This window comes from Macrosteles quadrilineatus, unplaced genomic scaffold, assembly GCF_028750875.1.
Source record: "Macrosteles quadrilineatus isolate MER2022 unplaced genomic scaffold, UCM_ALF_1.0 Scaffold_1__1_contigs__length_201487025, whole genome shotgun sequence".
NCBI classification, from domain to species: domain Eukaryota; kingdom Metazoa; phylum Arthropoda; class Insecta; order Hemiptera; family Cicadellidae; genus Macrosteles; species Macrosteles quadrilineatus.
In genome coordinates this window covers 111,036,910-111,060,068 of record NW_026542594.1, presented here as the reverse complement: position 1 = coordinate 111,060,068, position 23,159 = coordinate 111,036,910, and the positions used below count along the sequence as shown (strand labels likewise).

Sequence of the window (23,159 nt, the reverse complement as noted above, 5' to 3'; positions counted from 1 at the left end):
CTATTGTACAGGTTGGTGTCTGCCCTTTTCACCACTTTTGCCTACATTTTATCATATTATTCTACACATATCAAATATTTATGTAGATATATCTGCTCTTATCGTGTCAAATAAAATCCAAACATAGAAACCTTGCCTTAAATGGTTCCCATCTTGACAAACTATTTGCACCTTCCTATATTACGGGCTTTGGCGCACTGGGTTGGTAAAATTATTTAAAATAACATTTTGGCTGTAAAATATGGTACAAAAAGAAAATACTATTTAAGCAGCTACTGTCATGACAGAAAGATCATATTCCTTTTAAACTAGATCACGTAATCCTTTATAAGATACGTTGATTAACAATATGTAAACGTCAATATATGCGTAACAGCCAATTTACAGTATTTTTGCTTTTTGGAAATGTCCCATTGCTATGTCATTTGCATTATTTGTTGCCAATGAAGCCGCAAGACAATATGAACAAAAAGGAAGAACCCTAACAGTTCAAGAATAAATGCCAACTTCACTTCAAGTATTCACTACACCTAAAATTCCGTAGAGAGATTATATTGACAACTTTATGTTATTGATAAGGCTGACACAACTAGCTGACACCCCCATGTCAAGGAATTCCAGCTTTAACAGTAACCCTACAATCAGTTTCTCAAAACTGTGCTCGAGGGTTATTATTGGCACAGCAGTACGATATGAACTGACGCGACGTGACGAAGGAAAAATCAAACTTACGGATATACCTCCCTTTGAAATTAGAATATGTCTTCCGAAAAAATATTTTCTTTTCAAATAAAATCATATTACACTGATGAAATCACGAAAGTATTTAACTACAAAAGATCCACCAATACGATTTTAATACTATATAAAGGTTCTTCCATAGGAAGAGATGCCATATAAAATACTAATAATAACTCCGATGACGTACTGTATGGGGAATATTTTCATTGAATGATCAACCAAATTTGGCAACTAACACAATTAATTAATATCATTATTGTTTTACACTTATTACTCTTTAAACAATGATAAATGCTCAAAATATGTATATTTCACCCAATTTATCGCAGTTAGATGAATTAACGTAAGCATTGAAAGTAACCGTCGATTTCGACGGGATTCACCTAGTCTCTGTCGGATACACGATGCTTTTTACCAAGTCAATCATTTGGAATTACTTATTATGAGCTATAGCAACTGTTATATGACCCATCTATTTTGTCAGCAACAAAAAATAGGGTAGAAAATAGGTATTTAGACACACATTCTGTGACTGGCTCACATAAATACATGTTTTTAATATAATTAAAAAATGGTGACAGCTGGACCATATAGATGGGATGCCTGCTTTAGTATCCCATAGTCAATGCGTGTACATTATATAGTTTTGGTCGAGTTTTCGACCACTGGACGACCACTAGTAAATATAATTTAAAAGCAGATGTTTACTTTCACCAAATGTTTTGTAGGTTTGAATAATCACAATAGTCTGTATTAGTCATGATTTGAAGTAGTGCCACACTGTTTCCACAGAATGCAGCACAGAAAACTATTTTACTTTTGGATAAGTCCAAATATATCAATCGCAGCACATCTGTGCAACTCATAACGTTTAAATTCTCCGATAATAAATATCTATACTTATAAAAGGCAAAACCCTCAGTGACTCACTGACACACTCACTCACTCACTCATCACTAATTCTCCCACTTCCTATTTACCCAGGAGGCTGAAATTCGGTAAAAACCATTATCAAAGTATTTAAAAAAATAAATGGGATGGCAATGCCTTAATATTTTTTATGTTTTAGTACTTATGGTAAGACCTGGACCCGGGACCGATTCACTTTTTCGTTTTGAGGTCCCTAGAGGCCAAAAACACCATCTGTTCAAATATATATATATATATACACGGCCGCGCCCGGGAAGCCAGTCACATAAAATATACACTGGAAGTCAGTCAGTTGCACCCCCCAATATATTTCAAGACTATGATATATATATAATATATGTTGGTAAATATCTTAAGCCTAGACATATCTGAACGTATATATATCTTTTTTTCTTAAAAATACTAAAATATAATTACGTAAAAAATGCTATGCTAATGCAGTCACCACCGCATTTGCATGGGAAAGCCAGTCACGTAAAATTTGTGCTGCTAAGCCAGTCACTATATATTTTACCGCATACCACTGGAATCCAGTCACTGAAAATCCACCCGGGTATCCCGTCACTTCAGTCACTTTCACCCCTGCCCTTCTACTTTGTGATATTTATTTGTTCTACAAGCTTGAAAATCCGCACCTCAAACAAATGGATTATGCTTCAGGCATTGAGCACTCTCATAACCCATCTTTCGCACTTAATTTTAATTAGTTGTCTTCCAGATTACTTAACAATTACTATTCTACAGATTAAATACCTAAATGTCAATGTAATCTTTGGTCGTCTTAATAGTCGTCCTGGCAACTGTGGATACAAATATGTACCGTACTAATTCGCAAGCGTAAGGTGGGAAGTTATTGCTTTATAGTCGCACAATTAGGCCTATTGTTGAGTCCTTGGAGGCAAGCGGCCATCTTGGATGATTTCAAAAAGCTGCAAAATTTATCGTCCAAAAATATTTTTCAAACACCAAAGTGTTTATAATTTAAATAGCTAGTATACTGTGGGATTAGAAATGTTCTTTGTAGTTTTGAATTATTCTCCAAGGGAGTCCATAAAATAAGTTAACGGTCACGGTCATCTTGGAAAAAGGCCAACTAATACGAAAACAATATCCTGTGTTGCGCGGGCCGTAGCACACAAATAGTTTTCCCGCCTCAAACAATCAAAGGCGTGTGGAACAAGGCAAAATTCTTGTCTCTTTTGTGGCGAGAGGTAGGGGCGAGCCTAACGGGTTCCATTGATGGGCTACCCGGCTACCGACCGACCTGGGGTAGCGACTAGCGAGCCAGTGGATGGTTAAAGGTTCTGCCGGTTATTTCCATCTTATTGCTGGTTCTCGAGCTTTTTGATTGTACAGTGAAATATTACTTCCCTATTTTATATAGCCAAAATCAAAGCGATTTTTACAAGAAAGAATGAAGATATAGACTCAGTGATGTGTGGTTATTTAATTAAATCATGTTCCTTGATTGTTTACCCTTTTGTAAGAGCCAATAATCAATCAACTTATATTTCTTTATTTTTCGATTTATTATCTATATCAATTCAAGAGGTAGCCCTGTACCTGGTTAACAAATATACCGATTACATTTAACGTGTTTTCTTTGAGTTACGCCCCATGGGATTCCAAAGTTTCACAATGTTTACATTTTTGAAGAATGTAGATAACAGAATGTTTAACGAAGTCAGCTTTAAATGCTGTCAATAAAGTTCTTTGATTTTGCGGCCCAAAAGGTAGAAACGATTCGATTTGTGAAACTTTTAACTTTTGCTACGGGTCTGTTAATTGGAGATTCTGACATTCTTAATTTAAGTAAGTAAACGTATTAAAATGACGTGTTTGGAGTGGGATTTGAAATATGTGACGTGTATCAAACTTTTTCTCTTCAAAATCCTCTCCGATGTAAAACACAGGTACGGCAGCTAGGTTTATTAGAATTCAAAAGTTTTTTAATTGTCCTCCAATGTTTAGAAATTATTTTTCGATCAAGTTGTTTAATGAATAAATAATTGTTTTGCCAAATTATGTTTCGAAAACAGGAACTAAAAATAGATCAGGAAATAGATATTTTAGTTCAGAAAACAAAGCCAATCAAATAGGCCTACGTACTTTTTAAATAAAAACACTGGTCATATGGTTTTTAACTTTGCTGTTTATTTACTTCAATAAATTTCTAATGAAAATCACCACAGGTACTAATCTATATAAATAAAATTAGAGTTTTGTCTGTACATTGCTCAGAATCATCAACTTTTAGATTATTTTTACGTTTTAAACATTCAAGAATCCGAAAAAAGTTTCATCTCAATTCCGTTATTATCTCAATCATCAATTATTATCTCAATTCCGTTGTTGTCTATCTTCCGTCTGTCACGGTCCAAAGGCCATTTTACGCGGCCTTCTCCTGAAAACGAGAGTACCTATCAAGATCCTCGAATCATTTTAATGTATTCACTGGATTGGCGAAAGTGTCTTTAGCTATTAAAATATGGCCTCGCTACTTTGTAAAAAAAACTTACGGACGTTTAAAACCCAATTTTGTGCGATTTTTGTCAAGTTTTCTCACAATGTTTATCACATAATCATCATATGAAATAGCGAACAGCTGTTCGGATCAAGATTATTTTTCTCTAGCTGTCACTGATATGTTTACATTGAATATTGTTTACAAATACCGCAATCATTTCAGATCAAGTTTCAAAAGCAAATCCAAACCAAGTTGGATTAAAACCGTTTTTCCTTACATAACGGATTTAATTAATCGCAAGTGCAATAATGTGTAGGGTAACCGTAAATGAAAATAGAGCTTCTTTGAGTATAGAATTTCTATCGAGTTTTGGGTTTATAACCGGGGAAAAGACTTTGACTCAGTGTTCTATATGCCTGGGAAACTTACATTTTTTACATAAGCGTTACCAATAGCTTACATATAAGGTTTCAACTCGTTGACGGCACTTCAATGGTGGTTGTGTAAAGTGTTTAGAGACAACTGCAGTGGGTGATTGTAACAGAGGTTTACGGATTATGCTCAAATCGTATTTCTAATGTGTCTTCTCAACGCTATGTGCTGCTCGCTGGACCATACGTCCAACAGACCAATTACCCATCTCTTGGGTTCGTAGGCTTAAACAATTATTCATAAGTTGGTAGCGCATATAACTCAGTGTTCCGTACGGACAGGCCAAGAGCACCTTTGATAGTGAAATTTCCAACCCGAATGTTTAATGGCGAGGTTGAGGTATAGTATTTTAACTATATATCGTTTGGTTAGTTAGGTAAGGTTAACCTAACCTAACTAACCAAACGATATATGGAATTAAACAATCGAATAATCAATATTACTAATTTAGTTGTTTGTGCCAACAGATATGGAAGTGTACCCCTCATAGATCTATTACGCATTTTTTTTTACTTGAAACTGTCAGATACTGTATTTGTTTGTATATAATAGTTTGGCTAGCATATCTGAAAATATGCAAACCAATAGTTTTTCTTTATTTAGGAAGGTTTCAACTGACCACTAGAGGATCCCCGTGCGTAGAACGGGCACACAGCTAGTAATTAATATTTAATTAATACATCTTATCTTACTAATATTATAAATGTGAAAGTTTGTGTGTTTGTTTGTTTGTTTGAAGTTCAATCACGCATTAACTACTGACACAGAAGATATACTGTTTTTAATTTATAAATAATTTGTCATATTGTGCGAATCTTGGTGATTTGAATTTGGTGATTTGCTTTTTTCTGCTGTTTAGGTGCAGTGGTAGAACATTATTATGGATATGGTAGATGTTTTATACTATATTATACCGTAAATTAAAGAAACGACACGACGAGTGTCGTTGTCAATAATGTCGTCTGATTCTGACTGATGTCAGATGTTACACTGAATCGGTCACAGGGATAATAATTAGTTGTAACCTACCACTAGCTTACCTAACTAAGTTTGAGTGTTGCTATTTGCAGTGTGGGATGATTGCACTGGACAGTTTAGCTATCTATTTCAGAAAAATAAAGTTTAATAAAATCAAATTCTAGGATCTGTTCTTAAGTTGTGGCCGTTTTGAGATGGATGCTTTCAGAGTTCAGTGTAGCCTATCCTGAACAACTGGATTAATAGCTTGACTTAGTGGTTCATCCATGTTTAGTTTATAAACACTAATCAATGCCTAATCTAGATTATAGGTGCCTTATTCTACTCTGTTTTAAAACTAATATACATAGGCATAAGCTTTAATTTTTGTATTAAATACTGGGTGCATCATTAAGGTAACTCCGTTAGGTTGCTTTTTATCAATAAATAATTTCATAAATCACTGATACCCTATATCATCTAAGTGTGCTCAGTACATAATGACACTCTCTCAAAAAAGTACTAATCCTAACCAAAAAAAATATAGATAGGTAGCTTTAGGCCTACAGAGGATGAGTGTTTATATTTATATCACTTATATTTATATGTCTGTGGTTAGGTTTTGGTTATGTTTGCCTTAAGATGGCTATAAGCTTAGGACTAGATATCAAATAAACTCCCAATTAACTTATAGTGCAGCCTAGCCCTAATTTGTCAGTGTCAATGAAATAGTGCAATATCAAGGACAACCAAACTTGGATATACAACCATGTTTATACCTAAGGTTCCTTTTTGGTACTCACCAACAAGGATCAACCGTAATTATTTTCAGTCAGAAAGTGTCCTGAGTTTCCAGAAAATTGTAACTTATTACATTTTAAAAATTGAGGGTAAATTAAACGTTTCGGTTCTGGTTTTGGAGCGAGTCCAAGTTCTTGCAGTGACTAATACTTCAAAGGAAGGAAGGTGGGAAGATTTTCATACTACTAATAGCCTTCTTTGAATTCAGCGTGAAAAATACTGGGTAATTTCTATAGTTTCGGCCATTTAGGGGAACCAAACAAATTTTTAAAAACTCTTCTATCTCATCATTTCAGTAAACTATGATATTATTATTTGAATAGAAGTTAAATGTCAAGAAAAAAAATACCGCAAATTATTATTTTTGGGATAGCATTACATTGACCAAGGAATACTCTCAAAGTGTAAAGTTTCCCGAACAAAGCTCGGTCCCCAGCTACTTGTCAAACAACGCAATAATGTACGTTATTTCATAAAATTTGTACCTGAGAAATGTACAAATGGAAAATGCATTTCTCGTAAGTGTAAGCAAATCTTAAAATGATAGGATTTGTAATGATACGATCTTAAAACGAGCAATTCAGTATTCTTATTCAAAACACCAAACACCCGCCACTGGATCAAAATATGCCCGCACAGCGCAATCCGGCACGGTGGGAAGCCCCTCTCGTACAATTTAAATTACGTACATAAGCCAAAAAAAAAAAAAAAAAATATGATTTAGAACATTTCACTTTTTGTATACAGAATCCACTGTTTTTAAACTAACCTGACCAAAAAATAAAATAAAGTAGTAGCCGACAAAAAAAGTTCCGTGGAAATTTGCTATGTCACGTTTCATAAAACATTAAAAATAATCGACTTTATTTGAATATTTAAAATGAAAAGTACCGGGGGACCGAGCCGTGGCTCAGTATGTATATTTCGATTGTAAAAGCAATATAAAGGAAACTCGTGTTTTCTTTATAACTAATTTCGGCTTTTATTGTTTAAGTTTCAGTGGAATTTTAATTTACTATGATGTAACTTTAAATGGACAATGCAACACATTAATTTATTTTAATCTTACACATTTCTGTTATTGTAAATAAATCATAGAAATCTAAAAAAAAAATAAAAGTAGTATTTTTTTAAATACGTTCCTAATGAATGAATTAATATGCGATCACAGGTTAATACAGTAGCAATCAACTACACAGCATTAAAACAGCACAGTGTATGTAAGGGGTGTGATTTATTTCTTGGTACTAAATTAAGTCATTCTTCAAGTATAAGTAAAACTTCAGCATGGGCATACTCTCTAACGTACTATCATATGATGGATTAGCTGAAGGCAGATAAGTCCGATTCAAGCTTATATTGCTTACTATAAAGATTGTTGTAATACAATTAACTTTAACTAGTGGTCGAAAACTCGACCAAAAATATGTAATGTACAGGTTTCAAATGATTTAGGCCTAAAACTTTTTTCCCCGTGTGAGTAACTAAGGACTTCTGGATAATTTAAATATGATATTTATATGTTTCTTACTCAGGAACAATGCCGTTCCGGGACACTATATAAATGGACGTTAACGTGATTATAAATTTGCATTTTACATAGTCAAAATACAATAGGTATTGCGCAACCGTGATATGTTAAGTCATTAACCTTGGTTTACTAATAAAAACTACACCGTATGCTTACTCAAACAAAACAAAACTTGCTTACTGTACAGCAATAAATCACGTAAAGAACAAAACAAAATGAAAATGTAGACTAGAAGACTACTGATACCGTAGTCATCCTAGGCTACTACTACATGATGTTTCAGAACAGAAGTATGGGGATAAAAATATTAAATAACTCATAAAACACCATAAAATCATAGTACTGTACTTAAGTCTTTCTGGTAATAATAACAATGATAAAAATAAGATAAAGATAAAAATGATGTAAAACACCTCTTATTATTTCTCTTTGTTCTATTCTTTCTTTGGTTTCTCTACATCCACAAGTTGTCATGGTTACTAATCACCCAACGACCCAACCACAAAATATTGTAGTGTTGTGACAGCAGACAGAAGCAGACGATTGTCAGTATGTCAGTGTCAGTGCAAGATTGTCAGTCTGTAGGTGCGAGCGTATAGGTTGACCTTGACGATACTGATCGATATTTCTCCGTTTTGCTTCCATCTTATTTTTGTTAAATGAACTGTAATATTTCAATAATTGGGAACCTACTGCACATAAAAATTACCGTAAATAGTTAAATATACCGTTCATATAGAAATATTAGACTGAAAAACACAGTTAATAAAACATTTTCTTGGGATTTGTGAGGTTATATAATATATAGGCATCATGATGATGCGACTCCAGTTAAGCGAGGTTCTACTGTATTTGCAAGTTAAAGTTACAAATAGAAAACCCATTATGGTTTGTATTCAATGACCGATGTATTATACAAAATAAATTATAACTTATTCTGATATTAATCAGCAGCATTTATTACAGCTTGCAGCACTTATTGGTATATATAAATATCCCAGTTACTATTAGTAAAAAAAAAATAAAACATAAAAATTGTGTGGCCATTCAATTTTTATAAACACAGTGTTAAACATTTGACTCTGCAGAATACCGGATGGTAAAGAGTGTTTGGTTTCAAGAAAATAAAATAAAAAATAGTTTAACCTGCTTTACTATTTATTTTGAAAAATAATAGATAGGAAACCATAAGGATAGGTATGGGATTGAACTGAAATAATTGCAGGATAACTTAAATCGTAAAGTCCACAATCTGTACATTGTTAGAGAGCGAGAGAGAGAGAGAGATTTGATAAGGAATCTGAAAAGTAAACAAATAATCGTTTCTGGCGTTCGTTATATTGTACCCCCCCTCCCCCCCCCCGTATTTGCACTCGTGACCACTTTTTGTTGCTTCCTTATCATTCATCCGTCCCAAAATATAATTCCTGTAATAGTTTGTTTGTAAAATTGAAATTATTATAAAAATATTTTATCTTTCGAGTGTAGTTTCATAGTTATTCTTATCAGATAGAATAATATCGTTGTCATATGTAATAGTTACTCCTTCGTGTTACGCAATTGCGTAAAAAACAGTTCCAGTATCTCGGACAAGATTCACGTATATTTCTCGAGATAAAGAAAATCCGTATAGTTCCCGGTCCGTGGAAACACTGTAAATACTAGGATAAAAAATATTGTATAAAGGAGAAGTTGACTAAAATTTCAACTGAAGGTAAAAAAAATCAAAATAACTTAAAATATGAGATGATGAACGGGTAGGATCAAGATTCAACCAATTATAATTAATTAATATTCGACGATCCTTATTAGAGGTGCATCATATTTATTTGGAGTATGAACATGTTTAAACATTAACACGTAGTTAATCACGATCCCAACACAAATAGTAACAAGGAGTAAACGAAGGTTACAGACCACTGGGTTTTACCGCTACAAAGTAGGGTAGGGTGCCGTACTGGCTACACTACTCAACGATAGAACACACGATGAGACAGTCTCCGCATTGGTATTGCAGTTACGCTTATCGACACAGGCAGCAGCACCGGTTTGCTGTTTTCATACGTATAAAGTGCACGGGAAGCCATACCTGACTGGCTTATGGGAGAGCTGACTGGCTTTCGGGCGGGTGACTGCCACACCGTGTAAATTACCAGCGCACTGACTGCCAAACCGGGTGGGCACAAAAGTATATATATATATATATATATATATATATATATATATATATATATCCTACTAATATTATAAATGAGAAAGTTTGGATGTATGTATGGATGTATGTTTGTGACAAGTGAACGCGAAAAATACTGGTCGGATTGGGCTGAAATTTGGCATGATGATAGCTCACATTCCCGATTAACATATAGGCATATTCTTATTTAAAAAATCCTTTCGGGCTCCGCCCCAGTGGCTCTGGAGTTTCCCATGTTAACCTTATGAGAAATGGAATTATTGAATCTTAACAGCTGTTTCAATTAAACAAGTTGGTTCTGTTCTATGATGTTCAATAGCATTAAAGTTACAAGGATTACCAACAGGGTGCAGCACTATTATTTCTTTGACATGTATGACAACAGCTAATTTGCAACCAAAAGGTGAGTGAGCGTAGCGAACGAACTTCAACCTGGAGGCGAGTTAGCGTAGCGAACGAGCTAACCTGAAGGCAAGTGAGCGCAGCGAACGAGCTCCAACCTAAGGTGAGTGAGCGTAGCGAACGAGCTCCAACCTAAAGGTGAGTGAGCGTAGCGAACAAACTTCGACCAGGAAGTGATTGAGCCATGCGAACGAGATAATCTTGAAAATTAAGAAGTTAAACGGGGCAAAGCCCGCGGGTTTTTCATTTATTCATTTCTACGGCAAATGCCATTAAACAATACATATCAAAACAAGATGGTCTGCAAAAATAAATACAAGAATAGCAAATATACATGGAACAATACATTCAAGAGACTAGACAGATTGTATAGAATGATCCGACTCATTACAAAATAAAACATGCATGAACAAGTAGAATAAATAGTTGCAGACTAACATTACAAGAGACATCATATTATACTAATTGTAACGACAGAATAAATACTCAATACAAAATATTATATACATGAAGAAGCAAAATATAGTTTAAGACTGACATTACAAGAGATATTCATATCACTAGTTATATAACAGAATAAATACCACAACAAGAAAAATAAAATATAAGACAGGAACAAGGCAAATTAATCAAATTTTACATGACTCATATTCTGTAACTTCGGTAGGATTCAACCAGTCAGGAGCTCGAGAGCACACTTACGGACCCGTTGAAGACTGTCAAAGATTAGGTCACACTCCGACGCCACTTGGTTTCCCAGTCTTACAAAGCGAGCCAGAGGACTGTAGTAGTCGTAGTTGGTAGAGTGGTGGCGGCGACTCAGAAGTCCATGGGACCTGGTACTTGATGGTACTTTGAAGAACATTTCAGACAAGAGGTCTGCACACCGTACATCACCGTTCAGGAGTTTCAGGAGATATACCACATCTGCCACGTCACGTCTCAGAGCAAGGGGATGGAGTTTCAATGTTTCAGACAGTTCATCAACATGCACATCCAAGTACACACAGCCAAGTCGAACTCCGACCAGACGAATGAAGCGCCGCTGCAGAGACTCCAGTCTGGTTTTGGCCAGGGCTGTGTAAGGGGACCATACAGGGCTGGCGTATTCAAGAAGTTGACGGACGAGTGCACAATAGAGTGATCGAAGAGCAATTGGGCTGTTGATTCCTCTTGAGAAGCGTGAGATGAAGCCGATCATTTTACTGGCCTTACTACAGATTATGTCGATGTGGCTTGAGAAGCTCATGTCACTATCTTATAAACCTATCTTAACGGTTACAGCTAGTATGTATATATTTATTTATTTATGTATATATATATATATATATATATATATTTTCATATATATATGAGTGTCCGTTAGCGTGATAACTCAAGTAAAAATGATCCGATTTTGATGAAATTTGGTACAAACGTGTAAACCTACATTTATTCGAACGAGTTCGCGAACCAGCATGATCGGACTATGGGAACGGGGGTTAATGGGGGGTTGTATGGGGTAAAAATAGGGGTTTCCCATTTTTTCCATAAATACACCAAATTTCACAATTTATTTCTAGACCATTTAGTAGAGCTTAAAAAACAAAATAATTTAGTATATTGAAGCGTTATTGTGCGCCTAATGGTTACGGAGAAAATTCCAAAAACTTGTAAATTAAAAATTTCCATGTTATTCTTATGGAGAATAAATCAACTGTTGCAGTTTGCTTGTTTATAAACATATTTTGATCAAATTTTGGAAATACATTCATTTTTTACTAAACTACAGTATTGACATTTTACAATACAACAAAAAACCCTTTTTTACCCTCCCTGTTGCAGCAAACCTAAATACTTGTTTAACTAATTCAATTTAAATCCTACTAATATTATAAATGAGAAAGTTTGGATGTATGGATGTATGTATGGATGTATGTTTGTGACAAGTGAACGCGAAAAATACTGGTCGGATTGGGCTGAAATTTGGCATGATGATAGCTCACATTCCCGATTAACATATAGGCATATTCTTATTTCAAAAATCCTTTCGGGCTCCGCCCAAGTGGCTCTGGAGTTTCCCATGTTCACCTTATGAGAAATGGAATTATTGAATCTTAACAGATGTTTCAATTAAACAAGTTGGTTCTGTTCTATGATGTTCAATAGCATTAAAGTTACAAGGATTACCAACAGGATGCAGCACTATTATTTCTTTTACATTTATGACAACAGCTAATTTGCAACCAAAAGGTGAGTGAGCGCAGCGAACAAACTTCAACCTGGAGGCGAGTTAGCGTAGCGAACGAGCTAACCTGAAGGCAAGTGAGCGCAGCGAACGAGCTCCAACTTAAAGGTGAGTGAGCGTAGCGAACGAGCTCCAACCTAAAGGTGAGTGAGGTAGCGAACAAACTTCAACCAGGACGTGATTGAGCCATGCAAACGAGATAATCTTGAAAATTAAGAAGTTAAATGGGACAAAGCCCGCGGGTTACAGCTAGTAGGGAATAAAAGTGATTTTTATTTAAGGAGTCATTTTAGTAAATCCAATCAGGCAAATGGAAATTTGCTAAGTCTGCAGGTTTGCTGCGGCGGGGGTATTGTTCTATACCCACAAAATCTACCATAAATTATTACTGTAAGTTAATAATAATGGTGCGTGCTATCTCAGGTATTCAAATGCTTCCCAATTCGTCACCAACCCACCACATTACTGTCATTAAAAGAATGAATTCCAATACTGTAATAATAATGCGAAACTTAAATCCACCCAAGCTGTGCAGCGGAACCAGACTGCGATTAAAAAAATGACACCAAACTTGATCGAAGCAACAATCATCAGTGGTAAGTTTAAAGGAGAAATACTCTTAACCCCAAGAATACAGATAATTTCTTTTGCGTGTTGCTCTCGCAATCACCACTATAGGGTGACAGTAGTAGTTAATATGTTAATAACATATGGTAATTGTTCAACATATGTTTTGTGTTATTGTTTGATATTTTGATTGAGTTTTTGTTAAAAATAGAAATACACAACCTTTCATGATCTCAGTATAATTATTTAATAATTAATTTAATGACATGGTGCCGAAACCCACACGGAATAGAAATAAAAAGTATGCCTTTAAGGAAGATGATGATATCCATTCAAACCATACAGAAGACAAGGATAATAATGTAAAACCACCAAAATGTCTTGTGGTTTCAAGTACTCAGATGGCTTCTTCTTGGAAGAAATGGAAGCAACAGTGGAACTGGTACACAGCTTCTGGCCTTGATAGGAGATCAAATGCAGTACAGGTAGCATCATTTATGTCTAGTTTAGGCCCAGATGTTATAGATATATATAACAGTTTTGGTTTCATTGATGATGAAGATATTGAGTTGGATGAAGTTGTTCAACGATTTGATAAGTTTTTTGTTGGTAAATCTAATGAAATATTTGAGCGATTTTTGTTCAACAAAATCACCCAAGAAACCCATCAAAGTTTTGAAGATTTTTTTACAAAATTGGTTAACCAAGCTAATTCTTGTAATTTTGAGCAGCTAAAAAACAGTTTGATAAGAGATAGAATAGTAATAGGCATATCAGATTCTAGCTTAAGGGAAAAGTTACTTTCTACTGATAACCTTACCCTAGATGATGCGATTAGTAAGTGTAGGGCACATGAACAAGCTAAGAAACAACTAGCAGAAATATCCTCTGACAGCCCTAAAAATGTTAATGTCGTAAAGAGGGATAATTCTTTTTCTAGGCCTACGTTACAAAATTCAGTCTTTGACTGTAAACGTTGTGGTTTACAACACTCTAGAGGCCAATGTCCAGCTTTTAATCGAACTTGCAATCAATGCTTGACTAAAGGTCATTTTGCTAAGATGTGTAAAACTCGAAAGAATCTCCCTAGTAAGAGTAAAAATACTGATGTTTTAGAGGTTGTAGAAAATGAAGATTCTGATTATCCGTTGCATGTTGATTGCATCTCTAACCCAGTCAAGAATCAAGATTGGACAGAACCCTTAAAATTACCAAATAACAAAACTGTGCAGTTCAAATTAGATACTGGGGCTCAGTGCAATGTTATTTCCCAAGATTTGGCTCTAGCTTGTAATCTTAACATTGTACCTTCTGCTACTAAATGCCTTGTTTCTTTTAACAACCAAAAAACGCCAGTTTTGGGTGAAGCCATTTGTCCAGTTGTAACCAAAAAGTCTCATAAAGACACTGTCTTGTTTGTAATAGTTCCAAATGGGCATCAATCAATATTAGGAAGAGTATCATGTGAAACACTAGGGTTCGTCAAACGGATTGCTGGTATAGTTGATCAGTCTATAAGTGGCTTATATGATGGAATAGGATGTTTAAAGTCATTTGAGTATGACATTGATCTTGTGGAAAATCCTAGTTTCAAAATACACCCACCCAGGCGAATACCTCATCCAATACGTGACGCAGTGAAAGCAGAACTTGACCAAATGGTAAAAGACAAGATTATTATTCCAGTAAGTGAGCTACTCCTTGTGTGTCTCCTATGGTCATAGTGCAACAAAGAGACAAAATACGTCTTTGCATTGACCCAACTGATCTAAACAAAAATGTAAAGCGTAGACATTACCCATTGGCTACATTAGAGGACATCGCAGCTAGATTGAATGGTTCTACTTTATTCACCATCCTAGACTGTAAAAAAGGGTTCTGGCAGATAAAAGTTACGAAGAGAACATCCAAACTACTAACCTTTTCAACACCTTGGGGGCGCTACTCTTGTTTACGCATGCCCTTTGGTTTGGTATCGGCCCCTGAAGTGTTCCAGTATATTATGTCAGACTTGCTCAAAGGAATTAAGAATGTAGAATGTTCAATGGATGATATACTCATTCACAGTACCTAACAATGAAAGAGACTTGCAAAAGATTACGAATGAAGTAATGACAAAGCTGAGTGAATCAGGACTTACACTTAAGCCCCCTGCAGACGGGGACAGTAGTGGCGTCCAGTAGACCTAGCCATTAATGGCTGCCAGTAATTGTCCGCCTACTGTCTACGTGTGATGAGGTACTGGACGCTTCAACGGCCAGTAGCTACTGGCCGCCAGTAAAGACAAAATAGTTTGAGTTTACTGGCCGCTCAGAGGACAGTAGTGTGGTCACGTGACCTACTGACAGCCATTTTTCCTAACCTTAAATGTTCTAGTCGCAATTAGAGCACCGAGGAAACTGTTGTCGGTCCGTGATTTCCGTAACGAAATGTACAATCTAGGCCTATTATTAAGTTTTAACCTATAACTTATAGACGCTGGACACATTCATTTAACTTACTATCAGACATGAAACTTGAAATTATTGTGTTTGCTGGTACTCGAAAAAATATTGCGAGTGATTGATAGGAATCGCCATTGGCTAAAAATCGGACTATGGGAACGGGGGTTTATGGGGGGTGTTTTATGGGGTAAAAATAGGGGTTTCCCATTTTTGACCCTAAAAACAAAAATTTCACAATTTCTTTTCACACCATTTTGTATAGCTTAAAAAACAAATAATTAAGCATATTGAAGCGTTATTGTGTGCCTAATGGTTACGGAGAAAATTCAAAAAAAAATGTAAATTTAAATTTCCCATGTTATTTTTATGGAGAATAATTCAACTGTTGTAGTTTGCTTGTTTATGAACATATTTTGATTGAATTTGGAAAATACATTCATTTCTTACTAAACTATTAACATTTTACAACAAAAACACTTTTTTACCCTCCCTGTTGCAGCAAACCTAAGTACTCGTTAAACTAATTCTATTTAAATAGGGAATAAATGTGATATTTTTAAGGAGGCATTTTAGTGTAAATCAAATCAGGATAATAGAAAATTTGCTTAGTCTGCAGTTTTGCAGTGGCGGGGGTATTTACTATATCTTCCAATTCTTCACTCAAAACATTAATTACTTCATCGACAACTTCTTCAACAACTTCATCTACTGCATTTTCGTATTCCAAGTCAAATTCATCCATTTTGATACTGTGGTGTCACACTGGCCGCCACTAAAACAGTTTCTGTGGCAGCCAGTACTGTCCCCGTGTGTAGGGCTACTGTCTTGACAGTACAGTGGCCGCCACTTGTGGACGCCAGTACTGGACGCCACTACTGTCCCCGTCTGCAGGGGGCTTTAACAAAGAAAAGTGTATATTTGCCAAACCGTTGGTGAAATTTCTTGGTCACATAGTTTCAGACCAAGGGTTACAAGCTGATCCTGACAAAGTAGCAGCCATTTCAAGAATGAAGGAACCCACATGTTTGTCTGAGCTTCAGAGATTTTTGGGTTGTATAACATACTTGTCAAAGTTTATACCAGATGTTTCGGTTGATACTCAACCTCTAAGAGTTCTCACTGAGAAAAATGTGGCCTGGTTCTGGGATACACCACAACGAGAAGCATTCAACAAGTTAAAGCAAAAACTGCAAAGAACTCCCGTGCTTCGTTACTATGACCCTAACTCTCCTGTGACTCTATCTGTGGATTCAAGCAGTTATGCAGTAGGTGCTGTTATGTTACAATCTGGGCAGCCCTTAGCTTATAATTCCAAAGCGTTGACTCAATCGCAACAGAACTACAGTCAACTTGAAAAAGAGACATTCGCAATACTGACTGCTTGCAAAAGGTTTCATGAGTATGTATGGGGATGCAAGGAGTTGATTATTGAATCAGATCATAAGCCTTTAGAGGCTATCTTTAAGAAACCGTTGTCTGACGCTCCTCCCAGAATCCAAAGAATGTGTTTGGAAATATTACCGTATCGACCAAGAGTTGTCTACAAGAGGGGTTGTGAGCTTCATCTGGCTGACACCTTGAGTAGAGATTGCTACAATGACAACCAAGATGATGAACCTCACAGCTTTGATATTCAGTTGATAATTCCTATGTCTTCTGATACAGTTTCTCGAATCAGAACTAGTGTTGGAAAATGCACAGAGCTTTCTAAATTGAAGGAAATGATCTTGAATGGATGGCCCGAAGAAAGAAGCACTGTTGACAAGGAATTAGTAAAATATTTCACTTTCCGAGAAGAACTAAGTTGCTATGATGGTCTTTTGTTTAAAGGAAGCCGTTTGATTATACCTGATGAAATGAAACTTGAAGTGTTACAGAATATTCACCGTCCTCACAAATGTGTTCAAAGTTCAATTAATACAGCACGTGACTATGTATATTGGATTAATATGGAAAAAGATATTGAACAATATGTAGCAAGGTGCAATGTATGCAGCAAATATCCACGAGATAAACCTCAAGATGTGATCCTTCAAGAAACAGTACCAGTGAGGCCATGGCAGTTCATCGGAGCTGATGTTTTTGAATGTGGAGGTAAAGACTTCTTAGTAGTTGCTGATAGTTACTCAGGATATTTTGAGTGTGAAAATCTTAGGAACAAAAGTAGCATCACTGTTATTACACACCTAAAAAAGTACTTTGCAACTCACGGTATTCCAGATGAACTAAGAACTGATGGAGGACCATGTTTTGCTTCTATGGAATTTACTAAATTCGTATCCGAATGGAAATTTAATCATAGAATTTCATCTCCTCATTTTCCAAGATCCAACGGGCTAGCGGAGAGGTATGTTCAAGAAGGAAAAAACTTAATTGTCAAGTGTCAAGAAGAACAGTCCGATATTTATCTTGCACTTCTTCATCACCGTAACACACCAAGAGGTAACCTAGGTTCCCCAGTTCAGCGGCTGATGAGTAGGAGGACAAAGACTCTACTTCCATCTACAACCAACCACCTTATTCCGATGGTCATAAAAAATGTTTCAAAACAGCTAGAAAAAATTAAAAGACGAGAGAAGCTGTACGGTGATATGAGGAAGACAGAGCCTGATCAGTTTCAACTCGATGAACCAGTGCTTTTCAGATTCAAACCAAAGTGTTGGCTGAGAGCAAAGATTGTTCAAGTTGGTCCTGAACCTCGATCGTACAAAATCCAGACTGGTGATGGACGAGAATACCGAAGAAACTCATGGTTCCTAAGAAGAGACAAGTCATTCAGAATCTCCCATGATGTTAATAAAGGTCAATCGTCCAGGTCAGAATTACAAAACAATGACTCAGCTCCTGTTGTAAGACGAGGGGAAAGGATTAGAAGAAAACCAAATCATTTTGACTTGTGAAGGAGGGATGACAGTAGTAGTTAATATGTTAATAACATATGGTAATTGTTCAACATATGTTTTGTGTTATTGTTTGATATTTTGATTGAGTTTTTGTTAAAAATAGAAATACACAACCTTTCATGATCTCAGTATAATTATTTAATAATTAATTTAATGACATAGGGCACAAGGGCATAGGGCATGTTTGCAGACTATCGCCGCGCCGGTTTAAATTTAGAAAATATACCTATGATTTTCACACGGACAGCTGTATGATGCGTGCTCACGTGGTGGTAGGTACGCCTAAAAACTTGTTTTTTGTACACTTAAGTTTACTTATTTATTTTCAAAAATCATCCAATTTGACCAAATATGATTGATATGTTGATATATAAGTTGTACTTTCCAATGGATAGGTACTAGCCCTGATTACATTATGAATTAATACCTCGATTAGTCGATTTGTGAAATGCTCTGAATGAGTTCTTTAAATGGAAACGGTTTTAGAACATGTGGGGCTTAACCTAGTCCCATGTTATAGGATTTGTATGGAAACGGGTCTTTAGAGGTCAAACAAGGGATGTTTAGAGTGGCAATTACATCACATGTAGGTCTTAAATCTTAAAGCTATGGTTCCACAGGATGCGGAATCTCCGCCGTGCGGTGCGATTTCTTCCGCTACGGAATTACAACGACACTGGTTTATGGAGTTCTCATGTGTGCGGTTTCACTGACGTGCGTTTCCGCATCCCGAATTTTCGGTTCCGCATGGCGGACAAATCATACTGGTCTGAGAGCAGTGGCAGTGCGGATTCCGCTAGCGGAGAAGAGCCATAAATTAATTATTGTGACCGATCAATAGTTTTCTTACATTATTTCAATAACGTTATTCTTTTTGGGGCTAGTATTTTTATTAATGTATCAATAAAACTACAATTTAAGCTCAAATTGTCATTTTAATAATGTTCACTATAACCATCCTCATAAAAAATTAAAAAGGTGATTTTTAAGAACTATGTCTAGCGTCAGTTTACAATAAAAGCAACCAAAATTACAAATAATTAAGTCTGAATATTAGGCTACTCATATTATTTTATGGTACTTATGGTATTATACTTGTGTTCCATACTCGTCGCTAGTTTGGACAGAACTGAATTTTCGCAACGTTATTTCCGCAGTCAGTGGAACCACCCCTCCAGATTTAGGCTGCGGAAAATTACGCACCACGCAGCGGAAGTTCCGCATTCTGTGGAACCATAGCTTTAGAATGTTGGCATGATAAGTGAGTGGATATTTTTTAAATGATTACGATGATGAGGTAAGTAAATACCATCACAATTTAGTAGATCCAATATTAGCACCTTAAATTAACAAAATCTCGTAATCCTACAAATTAAAGAGACAAGCATGTTTGATAAGATTAACTTGCAGTGGCTGATAAAATTTAGTATTGTTAATAATTATTTCTATCACTTTTGCAGTATAGCCAAAATAAACCCCTAGTGGCAAACCAAGTGATAGTAAATACAAAAAGAGGGCCAAATGATTCACTTGGGTTGGACCAAATAAATTAAAAAGCTGTCTGGAAACTGCAATTGTTATTGCAAATACTATAAGCCATGTCAATAATTATACCGATTTGGGTTTTGTGGAGTTAATTACCCTTGTGTCTGAGAGTCGCAGCAGAGTAGACAAGTGACCTACGTCGGAGGTGGATAGGTATGGACTGACGCGGAACTTGTCCTCCAACACTGCAACCTGAGCTGCAGAGAAAGGGATGCGAGGGTTGCGGCCCAGCTTACGCCGTACACAACCTTCCTTCTTCTTCGACCCTGCACAATGCACACAGCTGTAATAAGTATTTGGTACTACGAGGTTGCGGTCCAGCTTACGCCACACACAACCTTCCTTCTTCTTCGACCCTGCACAATGCACACAGCTGTAATAAGTATTTGGTACTACGAGGTTGCGGTCCAGCTTACGCCGTATACAACCTTCCTTCTTCTTCGACCCTGCCCAATGCACACAGCTTTAGTTAGTATTTTGTACTCCTTCCTTCTTCTTTGACCCTGCACAATGCACACAGCTGTAATAAGTATTTGCTACTACGAGGTTGCGGTCCAGCTTACGCTACACACGTCCTTCCTAGTTAATGCGTGATTTAACTTCAAACAAACAAACACACACACTTTCATATTAATATTAACAAAGATTACGTATGCTACGCAAAATAGATATTGCACCTTATGGCAATTTTGTGCCAAGTCGTTTTTGGATAGGGCCACCCTCTAGTAGTTGGGTGGTCCCTCAACAGACTAACAGAGGCGCTGTGTCAAGTCTCGATCTGCATTACCATTCAAGTTCGGGTGAGTTCGGTAATGTTCGCGTGCTCAGGATTAACTTGCCTGTACGCAACGCGCTCGCCGACCCGTCGTCATCGTATATCTAGTTTGAAAGTGCACAGCTGTCATTAATGTACCATAACTTTATCTTTTTACAAAAATAGCAGTTATCTAAATACATAAAAGGCAAAGCCCTCACTCACCCACTCACTCATTCACTCACTCATCACTAATTCTCCCACTTCCCATTTACCTAGGAGGCTGAAATTCGGTACACCGATTCTTTGGGCATTAAATAGGAAAACTAAGTAGTTTTTATTCTGATCGGGCTTTCGGGCTCCGCCCCAATGGCTCTGGAGTTTCCCCTGTTAGCCTTATGATTTTTTCATACTTAAAAGGAATTAATAAATCTTCTGTTTCAATTAAACAAGTTGGTTCTGTTCTATGATGTTCAATAGCATTAAAGTTACAAGGATTACCAACAGGGTGCAGCACTATTATTTTTTTAAATTTATGACAACAGCTAATTTGCAACCAAAAGGTGAGTGAGCGTAGCGAACGAACTTCAACCTGGAGGCGAGTTAGCGTAGGGAACGAGCTAAACCTGAAGGCAAGTGAGCGCAGCGAACGAGCTCCAACCTAAAGGTGAGTAAGTGTAGTAAACGAAGGACGTGATTGAGCGATGCGAACGAGCTCATCTTGAAAATGAACGAGCATTTGACATAAAACCACATTAGGACAGGACGATGTTTGTCGTGCAAAAAAGTTGTGTTACACAATGAGAACTTTTACTTTTTTCTATAGTTTAGGTGCAGTTGTAGATCATTAGGGCTATGGTAGATGTGTGCTACACTATAGGACACCTTATAAATTAAAAGACAAAATTTTCTTAAACCGTGTCCTCTCCCATAACTGTAATAAGCATTAATACTTACATGCCAACCCTGTACGAAGGACGGGTACTCTGCTAGTTAATTATTAAATCGAACCACTGAAAGTTGGTTAACGTATTTTAACGTGTTGTCTGTCAGTCTCACGTTTTTCAGTGGAGTTTCTCTAAATACCTGTCCCAACGTTTTGAAAGTATGGATTCATTTGTCGAAATAGGTTGGATAACTCTTGTAGCTATACGATTTGGATAGCAATTTTCGTATTCTCTTTTTGAACAGCGTACATTATATGCCTTTCCTAAATCATAAAAATAAACTTGACCGTAACAACTCGATCGTTGAATACATAAACACTGATTCCTTCACTTATGTTTGGTATAATATGTATTGCTACTAAAACTTTCAATAGCAAATGAGTTGTTGAAACTTCTTATTTTTGACTTGAAATGTCTGGATTGTGTTGGTAAATTCAGTCAATAAACCTTGTACAAGTTTTTCCGAGGAACTGGCAACATAACCTAGAAGTAAACAATCCATTTGCGTTTTTTTCTCAATTGAAGTAGAGCAATAAAATACAAAAGTTTACATTAAAAACATAAGGTCCGCCAAGATTTGGCATAATCTTACTACTTGAACTCATCATAGTCAAGGCATTAATATAGTTTATACTAAATGTTTTGAAATATCTTGTTTTATCTTTGTCAGAAGTAAACATTTCTTGCATGCATTCATTTGATCTGACATTAGGCAAGTTTACTTTACCACCGTGACAACACTATGTGCTTCCTATATTTTTTCACTTCCAAAGTGAGTTGCATAGCAGAACCATCGATGTAAAGCAGAACTGGCAAATATTATTCATATCACCAAGTGAATGTGTATCTGGATGCGTTTCTTTAGACCAGGCCTCTCTTTTCTACTCTCCTCATACGCATAAGATATATTATTAATAATTGTCTCCTACTCACGTTTTCAATATTTCTTCTTTGAACTTGAGGCATTTTCTGTTCTTCCTACAAAACTGATTACCGGTTTAACTTGGTCTTAACCAACTCAAATATTACAAACATTAATATTTACTCCCAAAAAGCTAAGGAGTTTCTTTTTATAAACAGCTGTTTTTTTGTTTTTAAAATTGTTCTATGTATTTCTTATAGTGGGGTCATATAGCTGCATATAGTGGCAGAATATTTCAGTTCTGGTGGAGAGGCTGCAATTTTAGGTGGTTATAGTACGGTATACAAGTTTCTGAACATAAAACCGCCCAGACCCCAATTTTTAAGGACCTCGGTCGTCTGTAATGACGTCATCAAAATGGCGACCGTAAGAGGATGCTGGGTCCCCATGAATTG

The 23,159-nt window shown here is 36.2% G+C and overlaps 1 protein-coding gene across 1 annotated transcript in view; it reads right to left on the bottom strand.

Annotated features, from left to right (window-relative positions):
- The window catches only part of LOC128999856 (homeobox expressed in ES cells 1-like), a 70,439-nt gene that overhangs the window by 8,754 nt on the left and 38,526 nt on the right, over positions 1 to 23,159 (bottom strand). The window contains exon 4 of the mRNA XM_054426578.1: positions 20,238 to 20,407. Coding sequence (XP_054282553.1) covers positions 20,238 to 20,407 — 170 coding nt within the window. The remainder of the gene's footprint in view (positions 1 to 20,237; positions 20,408 to 23,159) is intronic.